The 20,264-nt window shown below is 39.8% G+C and overlaps 5 protein-coding genes across 5 annotated transcripts; 1 reads left to right on the top strand and 4 right to left on the bottom strand.

The window, feature by feature from the left end:
* Positions 1-144: 144 nt before the first annotated feature.
* LOC125573764 (spore wall protein 2-like) lies at positions 145-2,802 on the bottom strand. Its single transcript, XM_048734526.1, has 5 exons — positions 2,767-2,802; positions 2,168-2,713; positions 1,616-2,113; positions 1,382-1,574; positions 145-617 (listed from the first exon to the last, which is right to left on the bottom strand). The coding sequence occupies exons 1-5, from the start codon at positions 2,800-2,802 to the stop codon at positions 145-147; spliced, it is 1,746 nt and encodes a 581-aa protein (XP_048590483.1).
* A 651-nt stretch (positions 2,803-3,453) lies between these two features.
* Positions 3,454-5,328, top strand: LOC125573763 (uncharacterized protein DDB_G0271670-like; the record flags this gene model as incomplete). The annotated part of the gene is made up of 3 exons (XM_048734525.1): positions 3,454-4,137; positions 4,303-4,350; positions 4,663-5,328. Coding segments are annotated over exons 1-3 (1,398 nt in total), but the record flags the coding sequence as incomplete, so codon positions are not given.
* A 3,164-nt stretch (positions 5,329-8,492) lies between these two features.
* LOC116613535 (somatostatin receptor type 4) lies at positions 8,493-11,432 on the bottom strand. Its single transcript, XM_032374090.2, has one exon. It carries the CDS (start codon positions 10,308-10,310, stop codon positions 9,282-9,284), a length of 1,029 nt encoding a protein of 342 aa, XP_032229981.2. The 5' UTR covers positions 10,311-11,432; the 3' UTR covers positions 8,493-9,281.
* Positions 11,433-12,430: 998 nt separating this feature from the next.
* LOC116613551 (somatostatin receptor type 4) lies at positions 12,431-14,654 on the bottom strand. The gene has a single exon (XM_032374113.2). It carries the CDS (start codon positions 14,299-14,301, stop codon positions 13,243-13,245), a length of 1,059 nt encoding a protein of 352 aa, XP_032230004.2. The 5' UTR covers positions 14,302-14,654; the 3' UTR covers positions 12,431-13,242.
* A 1,567-nt stretch (positions 14,655-16,221) lies between these two features.
* On the bottom strand, positions 16,222-19,565 carry LOC5505764 (bifunctional peptidase and (3S)-lysyl hydroxylase Jmjd7). Its single transcript, XM_001626477.3, has 5 exons — positions 18,823-19,565; positions 17,929-18,398; positions 17,288-17,472; positions 16,976-17,116; positions 16,222-16,667 (listed from the first exon to the last, which is right to left on the bottom strand). The coding sequence occupies exons 1-5, from the start codon at positions 19,478-19,480 to the stop codon at positions 16,583-16,585; spliced, it is 1,539 nt and encodes a 512-aa protein (XP_001626527.2). The 5' UTR covers positions 19,481-19,565; the 3' UTR covers positions 16,222-16,582.
* Positions 19,566-20,264: the final 699 nt, after the last annotated feature.

Here is a 20,264-nt window from a genome sequence, read left to right as displayed (position 1 = left end):
TGTAACTTGTCGCCGTCATTACAATTTTTACGTAACGGTTAAGCGCGATCAGCAAAATGATCAGAATAGAGGACAGACCAAACATAGCACTGACAAACCCCTGTATATTGCAGAGAATGGGCCCATACGGCCAACGCCCAGTCACTATAACTCCCAGCACAAGGGGAAGAGAGATGCACGGTTGGAGTATGTCGAGTACAGCAAAAGCGGCGACGTAGTAGTTTGGAGCCTCGGCTGGCGATAGATGGCGACACAAACCATGGCATTGCCCATTACTGCGAACAGACCAGATAAAAGGAATACCGCAAACTCCATCAAGATGGTGACTAGGCTTCTTTGTTCCAATTCTGTATTTAGGCGCTCGCCTTCCGGCCAAACCGACATGCTTTCCTGTTTCTCTGCCCTACCCAGATACAGTAAATGTCCTATCGTTTCTAAGAAGTACACTAATAATCGTAAATTACTGTTTCTGTTGTAGAATTTACTCACTGAGAGAGTAGTCCTGACAAGTAACCATTTATACCGGGCGACTGCTACTTCTGCAGATTTGCTTCTATACTTGGAGATCTCTTTCGGTTTGGACGTTAGCAAACTCTGTGGTGGTCTATGTTCTGTGCCTAAACGGGCAAAAAATGAACGATACAAGACTACAACCAATAATTATGCCTCTGTTGGAAGATTTCTCGGGGTAAGGACACTGTTGTATAAGTGATTCTTCACAGCATCAGGAGATACAACGCATCCATTGCTGCCCGGTCTGGTTACGTTCGATAGATAAACTAAATACCCGATCACAAGCAAAGAGAGACCTTTTATATGCTTATAGGTTTTTAATATTCAAGTGTACAATTATTTACAATACCCATCGCCTACTGGTAATTAATAAAAAGTATAAAAGATAAACTGCCGGCTAGGGGAAATTAAATGTTTTATGCTGGTTTTGTTTTTAAAAGGCGTCGATGATTTACTCTTTTCCCCATTTAATCACATGTTTTCTAAAATATAAAATGTGTCTCGTTCCCCTTCATATCCATATAGCCTTCCGCCATTTGTAGGGATTCTTTGCATTTGTTCAGGGTGAATGGGTCTAATCCCCCACCCTTCCCCGAGACCATGGGGGTGGGGGTTTCGAATGAATAGTGCAAAAGTGCGATACCGCGTCGCCCTGGATACCACGAAGAAATTGGCTTGCGTCAATATGTTCGCTCTTAGTAATTTGGTATTTCTTCTCTTATGATGATGCAAAAAGATAAAGCGATGAAAATCTTCGCCTTTTCAAAATCTATTCTGATCTTCTATATCTGGAATCTGAGGGAGTGTTTTCTCGCCCTCACCCATACCCTCATCCTTACCTAAACCTTACCCTAAACCTCATCCTTACCCTCATGCTCACCCTCATCCTTACCCTCATCCTTACCCTCATCCTTACCCTCATCCTTACCCTCATCCTTACCCTCATCCTCACCCTCATCCTTACCCTCATCCTTACCCTCATCCTTAACCTCATTCTTAACCTCATCCTCATCCTCATCCTTACCCTCATTCTCACCCTCATCCTCACCCTCATCCTCACCCTCATCCTTACCCTCATCCTCACCCTCACCCTCATCCTTACCCTCGACTCACCCTCATCCTCACCCTTACCCTCATCCTCACCCTCACCCTCACCCTCATCCTCACCCTCATCCTTACCCTCATCCTCACCCTCATCCTCACCCTCACCCTCATCCTTTTCCTCATCCTCACCCTCATCCTTTTCCTCATCCTCACCCTCATCCTTACCCTCATCCTTACCCTCATCCTTACCCTCATCCTCACCCTCATCTTCACCCTCATCCTTACCCTCATCCTCACCCTCATCTTCACCCTCATCCTTACCCTCATCCTTACCCTCATCCTCACCCTCATCTTCACCCTCATCCTCACCCACATCCTTACCCTCATCCTTACCCTCATCCTCACCCTCATCCTTACCCTCATCCTTACCCTCATCCTCACCCTCATCCTCATCCTTACCCTCATCCTTACCCTCATCCTCATCCTTACCCTCATCCTTACCCTCACCCTCATCCTTTTCCTCATCCTCACCCTCATCCTCATCCTTACCCTCATGCTAACCCTCATGCTCACCCTCATCCTTACCCTCATCCTTACCCTCATCCTTAACCTTTTCCTCACCCTCATCTTCACCCTCATCCTCACCCACATCCTCACCCTCATCCTCACCCTCATCCTCACCCTCATCCTCACCCTCATCCTTACCCTCATCCTTACCCTCATCCTTACCCTCATCCTTACCCTCATCCTTACCCTCATCCTTACCCTCATCCTTACCCTCATCCTTACCCTCATCCTTACCCTCATCCTTACCCTCATCCTTACCCTCATCCTTACCCTCATCCTTACCCTCATCCTTACCCTCATCCTTACCCTTATCCTCACTCTCATCCTTATCCTCATCCTTATCCTCATCATCACTCTCATCCTTACCCTCATCCTCACTCTCATCCTTACCCTCATCCTTACCCTCATCCTCATCCTCATCCTCATCCTCACCCTCATCCTTACCCTCACCCTCATCCTTTTCCTCATCCTCATCCTCACCCTCATCCTCATCCTTACCCTCATCCTCACCCTCATCCTTACCCTCATCCTTAACCTTTTCCTTACCCACACCTTCACCCTCATCCTTACTCTCATCCTCACCCTCATCCTAACCCTCATCCTTACCCTCATCCTTACCCTCATCCTTAACCTCATCCTTACCCTCATGCTCACCCACATCCTCACCCTCATCCTCATCCTGTCAAAGCGATTTTATGTAAAAAATGCGCGCCTTTTGCTTTGTTTTCTTGTACAACTGTAAAAGGTAGAACGGAACACCAAGACGGAAATAAAGATATCTGGAAAATGGTTCAAAACATACTATCGAAACTTGAGAGAATCGAGGAAGCTATAGTATAAGCAGATAGTACAACAGCAGAAACAAACTTCGAAGTGGCAAAAATTAAGAAAAAGCTCGAAAACGAGGAGGCTACAATAAACAACTCAATTGGTAACATGATAAAGAACAATATGATTGTTTTCAAAAGGGAACAAGAGCCATTCCTTCTTTCAAGAGGAGCAGCGAATGAGCAAAGCCCTGAACGAGGTCGGAAAGCTAGAAGGAAGAGTTGGTTCCCTAGCAGAAGAAAAAACTAACCTCACAAAAAGAATAAAAAGCTTGGAAACCAGCAAAACTGAACTAGAGAACCGGCTCTCGGTATTAGAAAAAGAACATGAGACGGTACAGAACCAACGCCAACAGCCAATAGAAAGAGCCGCTCCGAAACAAGAACAACACCAACAAAACCCTAATGCTTCAATACAAGTGAAACAACAACAAGAAGCAAAGGAGTATGATTTTGTCTTCATGTGCGACTCAAATAGAAGATATATCAATAGGGATGAACTATGCCAAGTGCACGGGGTACGAACAAGCACACCTGCAGTATCATTCCTTGCAACACCACTGAACGTGCCATAGAAATACTGAAAAATCCAACGTTCAGAGTTCGCCATGGAGTGATCATCAACACTGGTGTAAATGACGTGGAATCCCAACCTGCGAACATAGTGGCGAAGAAACAGCAACAAATGGTGCATACAGCTATGAGTGCGTTTCCGGGGGAAAGCTTCATTATGTGCAGCATCACCCCACGGCGCGACAGCCTCGATGAAGCTGTATTTTACATCAACGCCGAGGTTGGAGAAAATCTGTGTGCGGAGAAGCAAGTCATTCTGGTAGACAACGGGAACCTAAGAAAGGGGAGGCTTTACAGGGACGTGAAACATCTGAACAAGGAGCAGGGTATCAGAGTGCTGGCAGGTAACATCAAGAACGGGATACGGAGGGCCCTAGGCATCACTAAGGACAGGTATCAGAGCAAGCAACTGTCATCACATGCTAATCGTGCAGCTACACAAGCTGGGCGTTCACCGCCGTCTAAACAGGCCCAGCGCTCCTCTGATCCAAGACTGCACAGTCGCAAACAACCAGACATTCCAATTAAAAATCAACTAAGTAACATCACCAGACTTTTAGAACAGCTATTAAACCCAGATCATAAAGTATGCTTTCAACAAATGCCACCAGGGGTAAGTTATTATCCTATTGACCTTCCTACAGAGGAGCCTAGGGTGGGGGTCTTCTAGAATACGTAAAAAACTTCAAACATTTTATTTTATTAACAATATTTTTTTTTCAAATTATTTTACTTATTAATATTGTTATTATAATTATTATAATTATCATCATCATCATCATCATCATCATCATCATCATCATCATCATCATCATCATCATCATCATCATCATCATCATCATCATCATCATCATCATCATCATCATCATCATCATCATCATCATCATCATCATCATCATCATCATCATCATCATCATCATCATCATCATCATCATCATCATCATCATCATCATCATCATCATCATCATCATCATCATCATCATCATCATCATCATCATCATCATCATCATCATCATCATCATCATCATCATCATCATCATCATCATCATCATCATCATCATCATCATCATCATCATCATCATCATCATCATCACCATCATCACCATCATCACCATCATCACCACCATCACCACCATCAACATCATCATCATCATCATCATCATCATCATCATCATCATCATCATCATCATCATCATCATCATCATCATCATCATCATCATCATCATCATCATCATCATCATCATCATCATCATCATCATCATCATCATCATCATCATCATCATCATCATCATCATCATCATCATCATCATCATCATCATCATCATCATCATCATCATCATCATCATCATCATCATCATCATCATCATCATCATCATCATCATCATCATCATCATCATCATCATCATCATCATCATCATCATCATCATCATCATCATCATCATCATCATCATCATCATCATCATCATCATCATCATCATCATCATCATCATCATCATCATCATCATCATCATCATCATCATCATCATCATCATCATCATCATCATCATCATCATCATCATCATCATCATCATCATCATCATCATCATCATCATCATCATCATCATCATCATCATCATCATCATCATCATCATCATCATCATCATCATCATCATCATCATCATCATCATCATCATCATCATCATCATCATCATCATCATCATCATCATCATCATCATCATCATCATCATCATCATCATCATCATCATCATCATCATCATCATCATCATCATCATCATCATCATCATCATCATCATCATCATCATCATCATCATCATCATCATCATCATCATCATCATCATCATCATCATCATCATCATCATCATCATCATCATCATCATCATCATCATCATCATTATTATTATTATTATTATTTATTTTTTTTATTACAATTTCGGACGTTAGTGTCTTGCGTTACGTTTTGCTGTTGTAGTGTGGTCTGTCAAATTAGTTATTTCTTCATTAACTATCCATTTTTATTAATTACAATTCTAGTGAAAGCATCAATCCGCAAGGGTGTTAGATTTCTAGAACAACACTCATGTGAAGATTTTATCTAGATAAAAACTATTTCGAGACATTTACGTGTGTACTGTTTACTTTCCCCCACGGAACTCCCCAAGGGAGCAACAACTAAATGTAGATCATTTTGAACATCTCCAAAATAGCATGTATAAATTTTCGCAAAAAGGCGAAATCATTGTATGCGGAGACTTTAATGCAAGGATGGGTAACTTGGCAGACTTTACCGATTTATCTGAATCTGCATGTAGTTACCCGTTTCCGACGGTCAGGAACTCGAGAGATCAGAATGTCAACGCATACGGAAAATCTTTAGCAGAGTTTAGTAACAGTAATAGTTTAATAGTACTGAATGGTAGGACAAGGGGTGATCATCTGGGCCAATACACTTGTTTTTACACTCTCGTTTCGCAAACAATCTACCTACAAGTTCACCATTTCACCGTTTCAACACCATCGAACTTTTCTAACCATCGCTTTCTTTCGTTTGCATTAAAAACACAAAAGATTAAAGATATAAATAATTTGATGGATCTCGAACAGCACCCAAAAGTATTTAAATGGGAGAAGGAATCTGAAACTTTGCTGCGCGAGTCAATAGCATCAGAAAATGTGAGCAGAGACCTTAATGAAATTTTTAAATCAGAAGAAAAGATTAATGTTGATCTAGCAGTTGACAGTTTTACAAACGTAATACGTCAAGCATCAAAACAGGTGATTCTCGTGAAGAAGCAAAAAAGTTCAAAGAGAAGTTCAAGACAGCACCAAAAATGGTTTAATAAGGATTGTAATGAACTAAGAAAAGAATTGCGAAGTCTTGGCAAACTTCTTTCGAGATACCCGGACGAGCCATACATAAGGCATAGATTCTTTTCAACCAAGAAAGCATACAAGCAATTAACGAAGAAGCTTAAAAGGCAGACAGCAATCCGAAAGAATTCTGGAATCTAGTTAAGACAATCAGATCCGACTGCTCGGATGCATGGTATAACTACTTCAAAGAATTAAATACGCCACAGAATTGCTTTTCAGACGACTCGGGGATAGAAGCACATATTGTAAAAAACTACCATGTTTGGGCTAGAAACCGGGATGAAATCCTAGATTCGCCTATCACCCTAGAAGAAGTGCAATCAACAGCAAAATTACTTGAAAACAAAAAAGCCAGCGCTGGTGATTTATTAAATAATGAAATTATAAAGGTATCTGTCGAATCCCAAGGCCGATACTTTGTAAAACTATTCAATACTGTGCTAACACAGGGGGTATTTCCTAAGAGCTGGTGAAAGGGTTATATTGTACCATTACACAAATCAGGCGATAAATGTGATCCGGGAAACTATAGAGGAATCGCTATAAGTAGCTGCCTTGGGAAGTTTTTCACACTGATCATAAACGGCCGCCTTACAAAATTTCTGAAAAAATATAAAATCTTAAATAGATATCAGATCGGTTTTAGAAAGGGCTTTCGCACGACCGACCATTTATTAGTACTAAAAACCCTGCGGAAGCGGAAGATTTATCACCCTTTTACAAAGTATGTATTCAGATGTTAGATTATCAGTTAAGCTAGACCAGGGTATAACGCCTTCCTTTTCTTCTCACGTTGGGGTGAAACAGGGATGCAACCTAAGCCCAACCCTTTTCAACATCTTAATCAATGATATTCCAGAAATATTCTCTTCATCGTGCGACCCAGTAAAACTCGATAATACATCAAAACTTAACTGTCTCCTCTATGCTGATGATTTGGTTATACTATCTGACTCAGCCGCCGGTCTCGAAAATTGCCTCCAGAAACTAAAATTGTACGCAGATAAATGGAAGCTCACAGTTAATATAAAAAAATCTAAAGTATTAGTTTTTGGTCCGCAACAATACCGGCGGCAATTTACAACAGGTAAATGGGACTACGGTGGAGAGCCATTAGAATGTGTAGACGAATACACATATCTAGGTCTGAAGTTTCATTTCTCGGGAAATTTTAAAAGTGCCCTAAAAAGTCTATACAACAAAGCCACACGTGTATACCACTATATTTTAAACCGTCTGTCAAATGTCGAAAATGTGTCAATACAAGTACTGTTGAAATTGTTTTCGTCACTCGTTGTACCAGTGTTACTGTACGGTTGTGAAATTTGGGGTACATGCCTTTTAGGAAGGGCCTCATCGTATGAAATTTTTAAGACTAAATTTTTCAAAGTATCAAATGGTTTCGAAGAACTACAACTGAAGTTTTTCAAGCGTAGAGTCCAATCAAAAACTACAAATTTAACTATATATGGAGAACTGGGAAAAGCCCCACTAATAGTACAAATTTCTTCCCTGGTGGCAAAATATCGGTGCCGAATAAAAAGTAGGATATATGAAAACACCTTAGTGGGGGAAACGGCGAAGATCAGCCTTTCTTCAACATCTAATGTCCCTGTAAGGTTTATCAATTCCCTATTTGCTTGGTGTGATTTAAAGACACTACAGGAAATAGTTATTAAAGGCCAACAAATTCATACCTTAGGAAAATATATTAAGAAAGTACTATATAAAAGTTATGCAACATTTTGGAGAACCCAGGCACAGTTAAATCAAAATAGTGGAAAGCTACGCACTTATTGCAAGATCAAGACAAATTTTAAACTAGAAAAAATATTTATCAGAAGCTAATGTTAGACGCCGACAATCTATGACTAGATTGCGTGTCTCGGCACACAAACTAGCAATTGAAACAGGCCGCTATAAAAATTTACCTTATGAATTAAGGATTTGTGAAAAATGTGAAAAAAATAAGGTTGGGGATGAGTACCATACCTTAATGGAATGCGACTATGTCAATGATATACGTCGAGTATTTTTAATGATCTATTTGCAATCAATAACTCTTTCAAACTGTTAAGGCCAAAAGACCTCTTTTTGTATATTATGAGCTTAACAGATGACTCCATTACGAGCCTAGTCCTGAAATTTTGTGATGATGTAATTAAATATTATGAATAGAGGATAGGCATATAAGCCAACCTACTTTGTATATTATCCTAATATACCTGTATTGGTATTTATTGGAATAAAATTATCACTGTGGCGCGAGCGGGCACTTAATACCGAAAAATTCGAACAAACAGCGCGCGCCAATGAAAATAAAAGGTGCGCGAGCCTATGACATTATGTCACTAGTGTGCACCAGACAACAGTGACCAAACTAGTCAAGCCATACGAGAGTATGTCTTGACAGAAAAGCATTACAAAAACACGAAAGTTGTTGGAGATAAACCAAGCAAGTACCTTTTATTTGCTAGAAGTACATAGAAGCAGAATTTCATTTAGTGTGATGGGTAAACACAAACACTTGAATCGTGTTTTCGCTTCGTATCGCTGGAGTCCTTTAACCACCAAAGCTCACAATTTGTGGTTTTTGGGTGTTAAATAAAAACACACACTCGCCTAGCTGAAAGAAGTGATAATTTTTATTTCCTCTGTGAGCTCTGTGAAGGTTAGTTAAAATCAGCTATAATAGATCTATTAGTACACATGAGGTACCCTAAGAATGCTTTCCTATAAACACAAAATGTCTGGAATATCCATGATGCTCAAGTGTTAAATTCCTCAAGACCAAGAGAGCATAAGATAATCTCTTGCCAAGACCCAATACATCTGTTACCATTTGGTACCATCCCTGGTGTATGTGTACTAACGTCGTATCGACTTTTAAAGGGTTTGCGTACTTTGTCTCTGGATGGTTGACCTTGACCTGGCATCCGTAGCTACGACAAGGACACCGACTTGTCGGCTAACTTTCATGAAATTGAACGTGAAAAGTCTCGCAAAAGCTCGCCTGTACTTTGAGCTTTGGAAAGCGTACAAGACTGGATTGAGGCATGAGTTAAAGAGACTGAGAGAGGACGTAATAAGGTAAGTATTGGTGAGGAGTGTTGACGCATTCATGGCTTGGTTATAGAGGATCTTTACAAAAGCCATGTAGATCATGAAGGTGAGAAAAGGCGCAAAGCAACAGTAGTAAACAACTGTGACAGATGTTAGAAGTTTGGCCAGCTTTTTCTTCTCCTCTTGCCCTTGAATCGTCTCGACTGTTGCAGAACAGATGGATTTAGTGATAAGAAGTCCTTTTAGAATGGACAAATAGCAAACTGTAATTATTACGCCAGGAATAAAAAAATTCACTCCAAAGTAGATAGCCAAATATACTACAGTACTCTTTCGGTAAGTGGTCATATCTAACGCCGATATGCATCTGTTGGTATGAGGGTCGAATTCAACGTCAATAAAAATCGGGATATTTAGCAGAACACTCACAAACCATATCAAAATCACAATTTTCCACACTTGTTCTTTTTGTATGCTGAATCTTGGACTCAAAGGTTTAACCATGGCGTTAAAGCGTTCAACAGCTACGACTGTAAGTAGCGTTACGGAAACGCAAATAAACACCCCAACTATACCGTTCTCCATGATAAGCCTACACAACCAGTCTTTTGCTAAAAGGCTCCATCTGTTACTGCTAAAGTGCAAAACTAGATTGAATAATAATTTATACAAGTAGGGGTTTGTAGAAAGGGTTATAATGTCAGCCAGTGCGAGATTTGCTAAGAGGTAGTTTGTTGTCGTGTGCATCGAACGCGTCGACCAAACAACTCTAATGACGGAGACGTTGCCAATTATACCAATAACGAGTACCAAAAAGTGTAAAGCAATTAATACTAAGAGAATCAAGTTCATGTTTAAACAAGGTTCCTTTATCTAAAAGTTCTTCGATCCTTAACGAATGTTCGAGATTTAAAAGGCGGCTTTTGCGGATGTCCTTCTAGAAACCACAGAGATCGACTTCGACTTGGCGAGCCCTTTTTTGACACACTCAAAGAGCTACTTGGTGTATATTCCTCTTGACACAATCAAAGAGCGACTTGGCGAATATCCTTCTTGACTCACTCAGAGAGCGACTTGTCGAATATCCTTCTTGACTCACTCAGAGAGCGACTTGTCGAATATCCTTCTTGACTCACTCAGAGAGCGACTTGTCGAATATCCTTCTTGACTCACTCAGAGAGCGACTTGTCGAATATCCTACTTAGCACACTCAAAGAGCGACTTGTCGAATGTCTAGTCTTGACAAACCCTAAATAGGCAAGACAAAACCTATTTTGAATTGTCTAAAATCACAAAAATAATACTCTATAAACACCTGGCTTTCTACCCTTTTGAAATTTAAAACTGTTCCTAAATTATACCATATTATCTTACCAATTTCCTCTTCAAGTGGAACAAACAAAAACACGGTCACGGTATCAAAAGTTAAATAATTGCAAAAACGAGCAGCTACTTTTCCGACAAGCACTGAATAAATTGCACGTTACACGTACGAGTTTTTTTATATTCTCCACTTCCTTTATTATGTTAACAAAGTCTTCCTTTCGGACTAAAAGATCGGGTAACATAGGCCATGTTTTTCTATTCCAAAAACGTAAATCGTTTAAACAACTACCGATTTCTTAAAAAAATCTTTTTATACATGGATCACTTCTGGACCTTTTAAAGAATCGGAGAAAATTGGTGAAACAGGTGTCTTTTGGGTGATTTGGCGTTTAAGTAATTACAGGATGTTACTCGTGATTGGTATCCCATCTACTCTCGGCGATACACTTATTGTTGCTTAAAATCTCTGAGAAAACCCATGCGGTGCGCGCAGATGCCTCGCTACGATGATCATAGCCTGCGTAAGAAGCGTTTCTGTAGAGTTTCAGAAGGAATAGAGAGCGAGAGAGCTCCACAGAAACGCTTGCTACGCACGCTACGATGATCATAAAAAAATCTAGACTTTTTGACACAGGCGAATTCTGGGTAATTTGGCTTTGCTTTGAAGTAATCCAAGGATACGAATAAAAATAATTCTGTTTTGGAAAAAGGAAAGCACTTAGAAAGACACTCTATAAAAATCAGAGTATGCCCTTGTTATTGGAATGCTTTCAGTTTTTTTTTTTACAAAATGCGTCAATTTATTACTTCTTGTTACAAATAATATTACAATTTCTTTCCTACGACTTTTGCTGAATTGCAGATTTTTTATAGGCGCTCCACTTGGAATAGCATAGCTCACGCCTTTAAAGTTGTAGACACGAGTTTGCTCGATTCGCTAACCTTTCTGTTAAAGTCGGAAGTCTATGTTTTCAGTTGAGTATTTATTTGCGCGAATGAAATTTGTAATTTTCCTTGGGGTACCCTAAGGGTTGAAACTGAAATTTCTACATTATCAGGCAGATGGCATTTCTCTGGCAGTTTGTAGAGATTTTACAGAATTTCTTTGGCGGTCTTCAGAGATTTTACAGAGTTTCTTTGGCGGTCTTTAGAGATTTTACAGAGTTTCTTTGGCAGTTTGTAGAGATTTTACAGATTTTCTTTGGCGGTCTTCAGAGATTTTACAGAGTTTCTTTGGCAGTCTTCAGAGATTTTAGAGAGTTTCTTTGGCAGTTTGTAGAGATTTTACAGAGTTTCTCTGGCGGTCTTCAGAGATTTTACAGAGTTTCTTTGGCGGTCTTCAGAGATTTTACAGAGTTTCTTTGGCGGTCTTCAGAGATTTTACAGAGTTTCTTTGGCGGTCTTCAGAGATTTTACAGAGTTTCTTTGGCGGTCTTCAGAGATTTTACAGAGTTTCTTTGGCGGTCTTCAGAGATTTTACAGAGTTTCTTTGGCAGTTTGTAGAGATTTTACAGAGTTTCTCTGGCGGTCTTCAGAGATTTTACAGTTTCTTTGGCGGTCTTCAGAGATTTTACAGAGTTTCTTTGGCGGTCTTCAGAGATTTTACAGAGTTTCTTTGGCGGTCTTCAGAGATTTTACAGAGTTTCTTTGGCGGTCTTCAGAGATTTTACAGAGTTTCTTTGGCGGTCTTCAGAGATTTTACAGAGTTTCTTTGGCGGTCTTCAGAGATTTTACAGAGTTTCTTTGGCAGTTTGTAGAGATTTTACAGAGTTTCTTTGGCGGTCTTCAGAGATTTTACAGAGTTTCTCTAGGTCTGCAGTGATTTTAAAATGTTTCTCTGGCGCTTTACGGGGATTTTACAGTTTTTTTAATCTGAAGATTTACAGAGATCTTTACTGAGGGCTTACAGATGTTTTAAGAGTTTCTGTGGGTGTTTACAGAAATTTTGAGTTTCTCTTAGGGTTTACAGAGATTTAACACATTTTTTTCTGGGGGTTTACAGAGAGTTTACAGATTTTTACTGGGGGCTTGCAGAGATTTTACAGAGTTTCTCTGGGTGTTTACAGAGATTTTACAGAGTTTCTCTGGGTGTTTACAGAGATTTTACAGAGTTTCCCTGGATGTTTACAGAAATTTTACAGAGTTTCTCTGGGTGTTTACAGAGATTTTACAGAGTTTCTCTGGATGTTTACAGAGATTTTACATGGTATTTACAGAGTATACAACATACAACATTACAAACTTTCAAACGGTACTTTCAAGATGTATATGCTGTTTCAGTTTGTATTTTAAACTATGTAAGTTCTATTTCTAGGATTCGTCAATACACTTTACAGATATTTAACATAGTACAGAATAAGGAAGACCTTTCTAGAAAGGAACCATAAACTTCAATGTAAGATTCTTTAGCTTAGCTTCCATCTTCTTTTTTAGCTCTCTGCGGGACACGGAAAGCCATCTACTCGCGAGTTTCAGTGAGCTCACAAACGTATATTTGATTTTCAGGTTGGACCACAGAGCCAGTATTTGTCACTTGGAAAGTGTTTAAGCCCGAAATATTGTGCTCCATAGAAGAAATACAGCATCTACAAGTGAAGAATCGAACAAAGCCTCTTTTGTAGCTTGAACTCTGGAAAGCGTATAGTACAGGGTTCAGACACGAGTTCACCATACTTAGAGAGGCGGTGATGATGAAAGCCATAAGGTTATCGGCTCTAAATAAGCTCTCTCCTTTCGGCTGTTGGTCGGCGGCCATGTAGATATTGAAAACCGCAAATGGGAGAACGCAGATATAGAAGGCGATTGTCACGGACGCTAAAAGTTTTGCCAGCTTTTTCTTCGATTCACGGTTTGTGTCAGTTGGGACGGTCTCTGAGCAAATTGACTTGGTTATGAATAAGCCCTTAAGAATCGACAAATAGCATATAGTAATGATAATGGATGGAATTATAATAGAAACCGAGAAATATATGCCAAGATATGTGGCCATTCCTTGCCCGGAGTTGAAGACTAATGCCGACGTACACATGTTGGCGTTGACATCAAAGTGCGTGTCTTCGAACAATGGAATATTAAGCAAAAGAGCAAAAAGCCATACACACAGTACTACTTTCCAAACATGTTCTTTCTCAAGTCTTAAACGTGTATTCATAGGTTTCAATAAAGCGTGATACCTCTCAACTGCAACTATTGTTAGAAGTAACACAGAAACCAAAACAAACACACCTAACAAGCCAGCGCCGATAAAAACCCTACACAGCCAGTCTTTTGTGGTTTGAGTCCATGCGTTGGTACCAAAGTTAGCAACGACCTCAAAGAGAGTTGTATGCAAAAATGGATCCATCAACAGTGTGATGACATCGGCGAGCGCAAGGTTGACAAGGAGGTAGTTCGTAGTCGTGTGCATGGAGCGAGTCGACCAGACGACAAAGATAACCGCACAGTTACCAGTGACTCCAAACAAGGCAATACAAAATCGCACAAGGGCGGTGGCCATAAAAAGCCTTGCAATAGACATATTTGATGAGCCTGTCTCTGTTAAGTTCACAAGCTCTCAGAAGACTACTAAAGGGCTCAAAAAACGAGTGTTCTTTTAAGTCGACAAACTCTCAGAAGACTACAAAAAGCTGAAAAGACGTCTTAAGCGTATAAAATATACAAGAGAGTGCCAGTAGATTTTTAGAGCGAATCTGCGAACTGTAACGTTAGTGGAGTATATAGCTCTTTTCGTTGAAGAACGCAGAGTCCCTTTTGACCTAGGTCGCGTCGTTGGTTTGTAAACTATTGCTGTGAAGTATGCTAAGTAAACGTGTTTTGCACGATACTACTCTTCCATCCTTTGCTTAGAAAAAAGAATCATGTGTTGTTTTATACCGTAGGTGACCGTTGTTTGTTTGCGTCCAAACGAAATCGACTTCCTTCTCTTGGTGGGCATCCATTCCCCTTTAGAAGGGGTTTGAACATCTATGTTTTAACTGTCGTATGTGCAATACTCCTTACTACGGATCTGAATTTCGTCGGTAAAGGATGTAGTTTTCTGTTGATTCAAATACTTCAATTGTAGAAGGAAAGCAATCCTTCTTAGCGCGGAATTTTTTAATTAGCTCCACCACAAATTGATTGCGGTAGAAAGTTAGCATCAAGTGTCTTTAAAATGCTACATGTAACGGAAATTAGAATAGTGGGCTATGTACACCTGTCCGAGAAAGTGATCGTTCACTTCAAGCAGCGTTAGTCGATACTACACAAGCAGAAAGATACAGTAGTAATATTCTGTATCCGAGCTGATATTTGGGAAAAAATATTTGCAAATAAAGCTATCTAAATGAGCCCTTAATAAAAACACAGAATATTTTCCCGTCCTAATTTCCTACTTAAAATTAAAAAAAAGTATAATATTGAGCTTTGAATTGTTTTTCTTTTCCTGTGGCTTTACTTGTGTACTTTGCTTGTCTCTCTTTGAATTGATGCGGAAATTACTGTTAGTTTTTTCTCTAGATGACAGTACGTATCATCACGTAGCGTTTTTAATCAAGAGCAACAATTGACTTGGGCCATTTGCCGTCCTTGTCAGCGTGTGCCTTTGTTGTATCCTTCCAAATTTCCTCGAGCAAATGAATAAAATAAAAATAAACGGAATAATTTTCTTTGATAAAACTGGCTAGTTCAAGTTCTTTTTCAATCATATATGAAAGGTAAAGGGGGAGGGGAATAAGAGGGATTTGCTTTCCTTTTGGTTATGGGGGGGGGGGGGGGTAATATATTGCGGCGAATTTACTATCGAAGATGTTATACGTATTTGCTGTGTAAGAAGCTAAAAGGAATGGTGACTTTTATTAGAAATGCCACAGTCTCGTACCCAGACGCCGCGCGATGTATTTTGTAAAGATTGAAGAAGCGCACGGTGCATGTATCAGATTTCGGGGTCGGAAGCTTCAGGGTTCTTGTGGATGTCCGTGCAGCAGCAAATAACGACTGGGTACGAGTCTGGAAATACCATGGAAGATTGGCACAAGCAAATAGGCCATTCCAGCTATAAGTTTGCGCTCGCGTTACCATAGAAACCTACCTCAACTACCAGAATGCAGCACGCATTTTTAAGCTTGCACCCAAACTCGTCCCCGAAGTTTGGCGACGCATGCGCAGAAATAAGAAAGGCTCTGGGGACAAGATTGGCTTGCACCAAACGAAGCGCACGCTGCATGCCGGTAGTTGAGGTAGGATTCCATGGTGAGTGCGCGCGCATGCCTATTCTGCATGTCTAGGCCGCGTCTGCTGACGATGTCAAGGTAACAGCTCTTACGGACTGGTACCGAGTGACATTAAGTCAAACATAGTTGTGTTACTCATGGTGTCACGCGACGCGAACGAAATATTTTAAACTAAACACTTTTTCTTATGGAAACTGACATTAACAATAGAAATACCCCAACTGATATCAACTGGTTGCCATTTATTTCTGTGATTTTAATAAATATTATAGCGATTTCAACGGGATTTCTAACAACCCAACATTTTAATTGTATGTGTGTATTATGTATGCAAACAAATAAAATGAAAATAAATGAAAATAAAACAAATATTGCATTATCGTTTCCGTATTTAAATTAAGCTCAAAGAGATATTTACCCATTAAAATTTCGTGTTGCAAGCCCATCTTATTCCTATCTACTTTACTGATCTCATATAAACTCACCTCTATTAACTGACCAAGAAGGTTGTGATATGAGTAATTCACTTGTATTAACTGACTGAACTAAGAAACCTCTGCTTATTGGTTGTTTCTTTAATAAACAGCCTTAACCAAGAAGATGGTGGTAGGAGGGGTTCACTTCCAGCTTACAAGATTCACAGGGATAATCCTTAGAAAAGAATGGCTCATACCTAAAGAAAGGGCAAAAAAGGGTTTTAAAAAAGGCACCTCCCCTACAATAATATCCATCCAGAGGCGGGGCCAGGGGCGGGGCCAGGGGCCCCCTATCTGGTCCAATAAAGCTATCATGTCTTAGTCTTTACCTCTCAGCTGGAGGCGAATGTTATTGAGAAATCACTTTGCCCCACCCCTCCCCCCAAGGAAAAATCCTGGCGATGCACCTGTAATCTTCCCAATAACACATCAAAATATTGAGTAGTGTCATAGCCATCAGCAAGGCCATCAGCGATCAAACATAAAAGAGCAGGAGTCAGCTTACCAAAAATTAACAGCAAGGTTTCTTGGGTTGATGTGGCTGGGGTACGACTGCACTTCATGCCACCAAAAGGACGGCATAAACAACACCTCCCCCTCATTTATGGTGCAGTTCATTGCACGAACCCCTTGGAACTTTGGAAATCTACATAGAACAGAAGTAATCAGGTTAGAGAAGCTCCTTAAAAAAGGTATATTACTGTATGATGGGCCATTTAACTGCTCATAATAATCAGGCTTGAGAGGCACGTGATAAATTGATCATATATAATCTTTATGTGCACAAGCTCGGCACATAACATTAAGGTAGTCCTACCTCTCATAATCAGGCTTAAGTATGTCAACTGGTGACATAACCATGGAAGTGCTGTCCAACAGCTTCTTTCTGCGAAACTCCTTATGGGCGTGGTTATATTCCAGCATGCTCTCCTGGATATGGGCCTCATACAGCCTGGTGTTATCATGGGGTTCATACAGAATCACTTGTTTTTTGCCACTTATCTGCAAAAATAATAAGGTTAAAAAAAACTTTCTGCACAGGTGTGTTTGTTTCCTAAAATACAGAAAACAGGGTGGATCTAGTGGATGGGAAAGGGCGTGGTGCAGTGACAAGGGGGGGCATTTATATTTGACACATTTGGCTTTCTGGTAGCCCAAGTAGGGGGGGGAGGGGTAAAACCGCTAAACTCTTCCCCTAGATCCACTAGTGGAATAACATACTGAACATTTTGTCCCTTCTTACAGATACATACTTGTATGTAACATGGAACTCTGGGAGGGTAGAGGGGAGTGAAGGGTGGGTGACCACCAATTTCAACTCCCTATTAATTATGATGGTCACCCCAAACACTGAGATAGAGGGGTCCCCAGTGGCCACATAAGGAAAATGTAAGACTTTTTGCTTCTATCTATACATTAGTGCAACTTAATGAAGCTGAGTTTTCAGTTCTTTCTCACCTGGCATAAGAAGTTTTCAAATGGATCAAAGTGCAATTTTCCAAGAGTGTTTCCATCACTCAACCAAATATTCAAATGCTTCCGGTTAAGTAATCCTGCAGCACATGGCATCTCCTGTATATCTTGCTCCAACTCAGGAAAATAGCTTGGGATCGATGTGTATTCCAGATATGCCGAAATGTTAGACATTTTTGTCAAATTACTATTCCTGCCTTCAAGCAAGTCCATAAACTTTGCAAACTTGATGTTCATAAATGCAGGCCGTACAACTACTAAATCAGGAAAAGGAAGTTGTTTCTTAACCTCATCTGGAAGTTTGAAGGTTTTAAATTCTTCGTAGTTTTCAGCTTTTTCACAGCCCTCATATTCACCACTTGGCGCAAAGGCAACCCGTGTATCAGTGTTACTATACTTTGCGATTAGAAATTCATTTGTCCATTTCTGTATAGCAGGCCAATGTTTTATAGCATCTGAAAAAAAATATGTTGTAGATTTCAGTATTTATTTCTTTAGACATCAGATGATTTTTGTAGGCTATAATATTTATTCACTTTTTTATTATCCAGCATTGGCCTTACAATTCAAGTGTAATATATTTTTCCTCATCAAACACTAAGCCCTTGTACTTTGATTTTTTGTTTATGGGTTTAAAAAAATATATTTGGAACAAAAAAAAATTGGACTGGCACAATGTTTTAATATGTTTAGCATCATAGTCTATATCTCATTACCTTTTATTAAACCCTTCTTGTTTGCTAGACTACTTTTGCTTTAAGTGTGCTATTTAGTGTAAAACATTTTTTCTCCCCCCATCCCCTAGTACATAATTTTAATGCATTTTATGATGAGACTATATGCAGTATGTATTTTCAAGGGAAAAACTACATGCTATACCTGTTATAATGACAGGTTTTGACCGGAATAAATACTTATTGAGAAACTCCTCTTGACTTGGCATAGCGATCCTCTCACACATTGCTCCGATTTCCAGCGGTCCGTTAGTCGAATTCCCTTCCGTATCAGACTTGGGTACTTGATAAACATTGTTCAGTATAGACTTTGCAGCGACTCCAATCTTCGTTAAACTTCCATCAAGACGCCTATGTGTTCCACAGTTTGTATTGATGAACTGTAGTAAAGATTGTAAACTCCCCTCGCCTTTGTAGATCTGTGATTTAAGCCTAGATACAGGCGGCCGTAATAGGCACTTTCGGCCCCCAATACGGCGAGGGTACAACGCCAAATCACCGAGATCATCACCTTTCCCATAGCTGAAAACACCTTCTTTACCAGTCAAAAAGCTTTCATCGTCAACCAGGACCCCAATGGAGACCTTATCAGAATCAGACTTCAAGATACCAGTCATATTTCTCAGTAGTTGTAGAGTTGTTGAATTCGTCGTGCTGGTTGAGACGAGGAAGCACGAATCTTCAATTCTTTCCTCGATGTCTTGAAGAGAAAACGACGACAGTAATGGTACTTCCTCGTAGTCTGACGACTTGAGGAAAGCTAAGTACAGGAGAAGTAGTCCAAGAGTCAGAAAATGCTTCATTGTGGATACAAATTCGACGAGTTCTCGGTTGTTTGAACAGAGTTTTAAACGCTTCGTCACTTCAGTGTCGAAAAGCAGACACGGAAACGAGGCATACAGGGAATCCCCGTATATAAAACACAGGGGGCCCGTTGTAATCGTATAACTTGGTATTAAAATGCTCGCATGTTTTTCGACTTTTATTACAGACTCTAAATGCAACATTTCTCGATCGCTTGCAGTGTTTTGCTGGTGTACAATGCTTGCCTCGCCCGTGCTGCAAACAGCAACAAAGCTGATTTGTTCGTCAATATGAACGCATCTAACAGTCTAAGGAAAAGATGTAAAGTGCATAGACTACTTGATTACCCGGATAGAATAGGAATACGCTGATGTGCGCACAGCGCCCTCTTATTTGTGAAGGATACGTTCAAATTATACATACTCTTTTGGTGTTTTCAATATATGATATTCAGAATGTAATTCTATAAAAAAATATAGGTACAATTGTTTAATAATGAATTTGAATATTAATTTTTTTTAACCACTTTTCTTGTAAATTTCCTTAAACATCGTCACATCTAGTGCTTCGATACAACGATATTTCGATATAATTTTTCGGTCCTTAGGTTCCATCGTAAACGAAATTCAAAGCAAACCTTCGATGAGTAATGAAACATTACCTTTCAAGATGCAACCAAAATAACAGCTCAAAATCAACTCGTTTATTCTTCACTGATGTTACGTCATGAACAATAGAGACGAGACGCACGTGCAATACGATATCACTACCATTGGGACAGAA

This window comes from Nematostella vectensis, chromosome 11, assembly GCF_932526225.1.
Source record: "Nematostella vectensis chromosome 11, jaNemVect1.1, whole genome shotgun sequence".
Taxonomy (NCBI): domain Eukaryota; kingdom Metazoa; phylum Cnidaria; class Anthozoa; order Actiniaria; family Edwardsiidae; genus Nematostella; species Nematostella vectensis.
This window is presented reverse-complemented; position numbering and strand designations above follow the sequence as displayed.

What these genes read in the sequence shown, in the direction of transcription:
- LOC116613551 (XM_032374113.2), bottom strand. Translation starts at nt 14,301, where the DNA reads ATGTCTATTGCAAGGCTTTTTATGGCCACCGCCCTTGTGCGATTTTGT.
- LOC125573764 (XM_048734526.1), bottom strand. Translation starts at nt 2,802, where the DNA reads ATGAGGATGAGGGTGAGGATGTGGGTGAGCATGAGG. An exon ending in GGATGTGGGTGAGCATGAGG is followed by an intron (nt 2,714 to 2,766) that starts GTAAGGATGAGG and finishes GATGAGGGTTAG; the next exon opens with GATGAGGGTGAGGATGAGAG. An exon ending in AAGATGAGGGTGAGGAAAAG is followed by an intron (nt 2,114 to 2,167) that starts GTTAAGGATGAG and finishes CATGAGGGTTAG; the next exon opens with CATGAGGGTAAGGATGAGGA.
- LOC5505764 (XM_001626477.3), bottom strand. Translation starts at nt 19,480, where the DNA reads ATGAAGCATTTTCTGACTCTTGGACTACTTCTCCTGTACTTAGCTTTC. An exon ending in CTTAAGCCTGATTATGAGAG is followed by an intron (nt 17,117 to 17,287) that starts GTAGGACTACCT and finishes TGTTCTATGTAG; the next exon opens with ATTTCCAAAGTTCCAAGGGG. An exon ending in AACCTTGCTGTTAATTTTTG is followed by an intron (nt 16,668 to 16,975) that starts GTAAGCTGACTC and finishes CCCTTTCTTTAG; the next exon opens with GTATGAGCCATTCTTTTCTA.
- LOC116613535 (XM_032374090.2), bottom strand. Translation starts at nt 10,310, where the DNA reads ATGAACTTGATTCTCTTAGTATTAATTGCTTTACACTTTTTGGTACTC.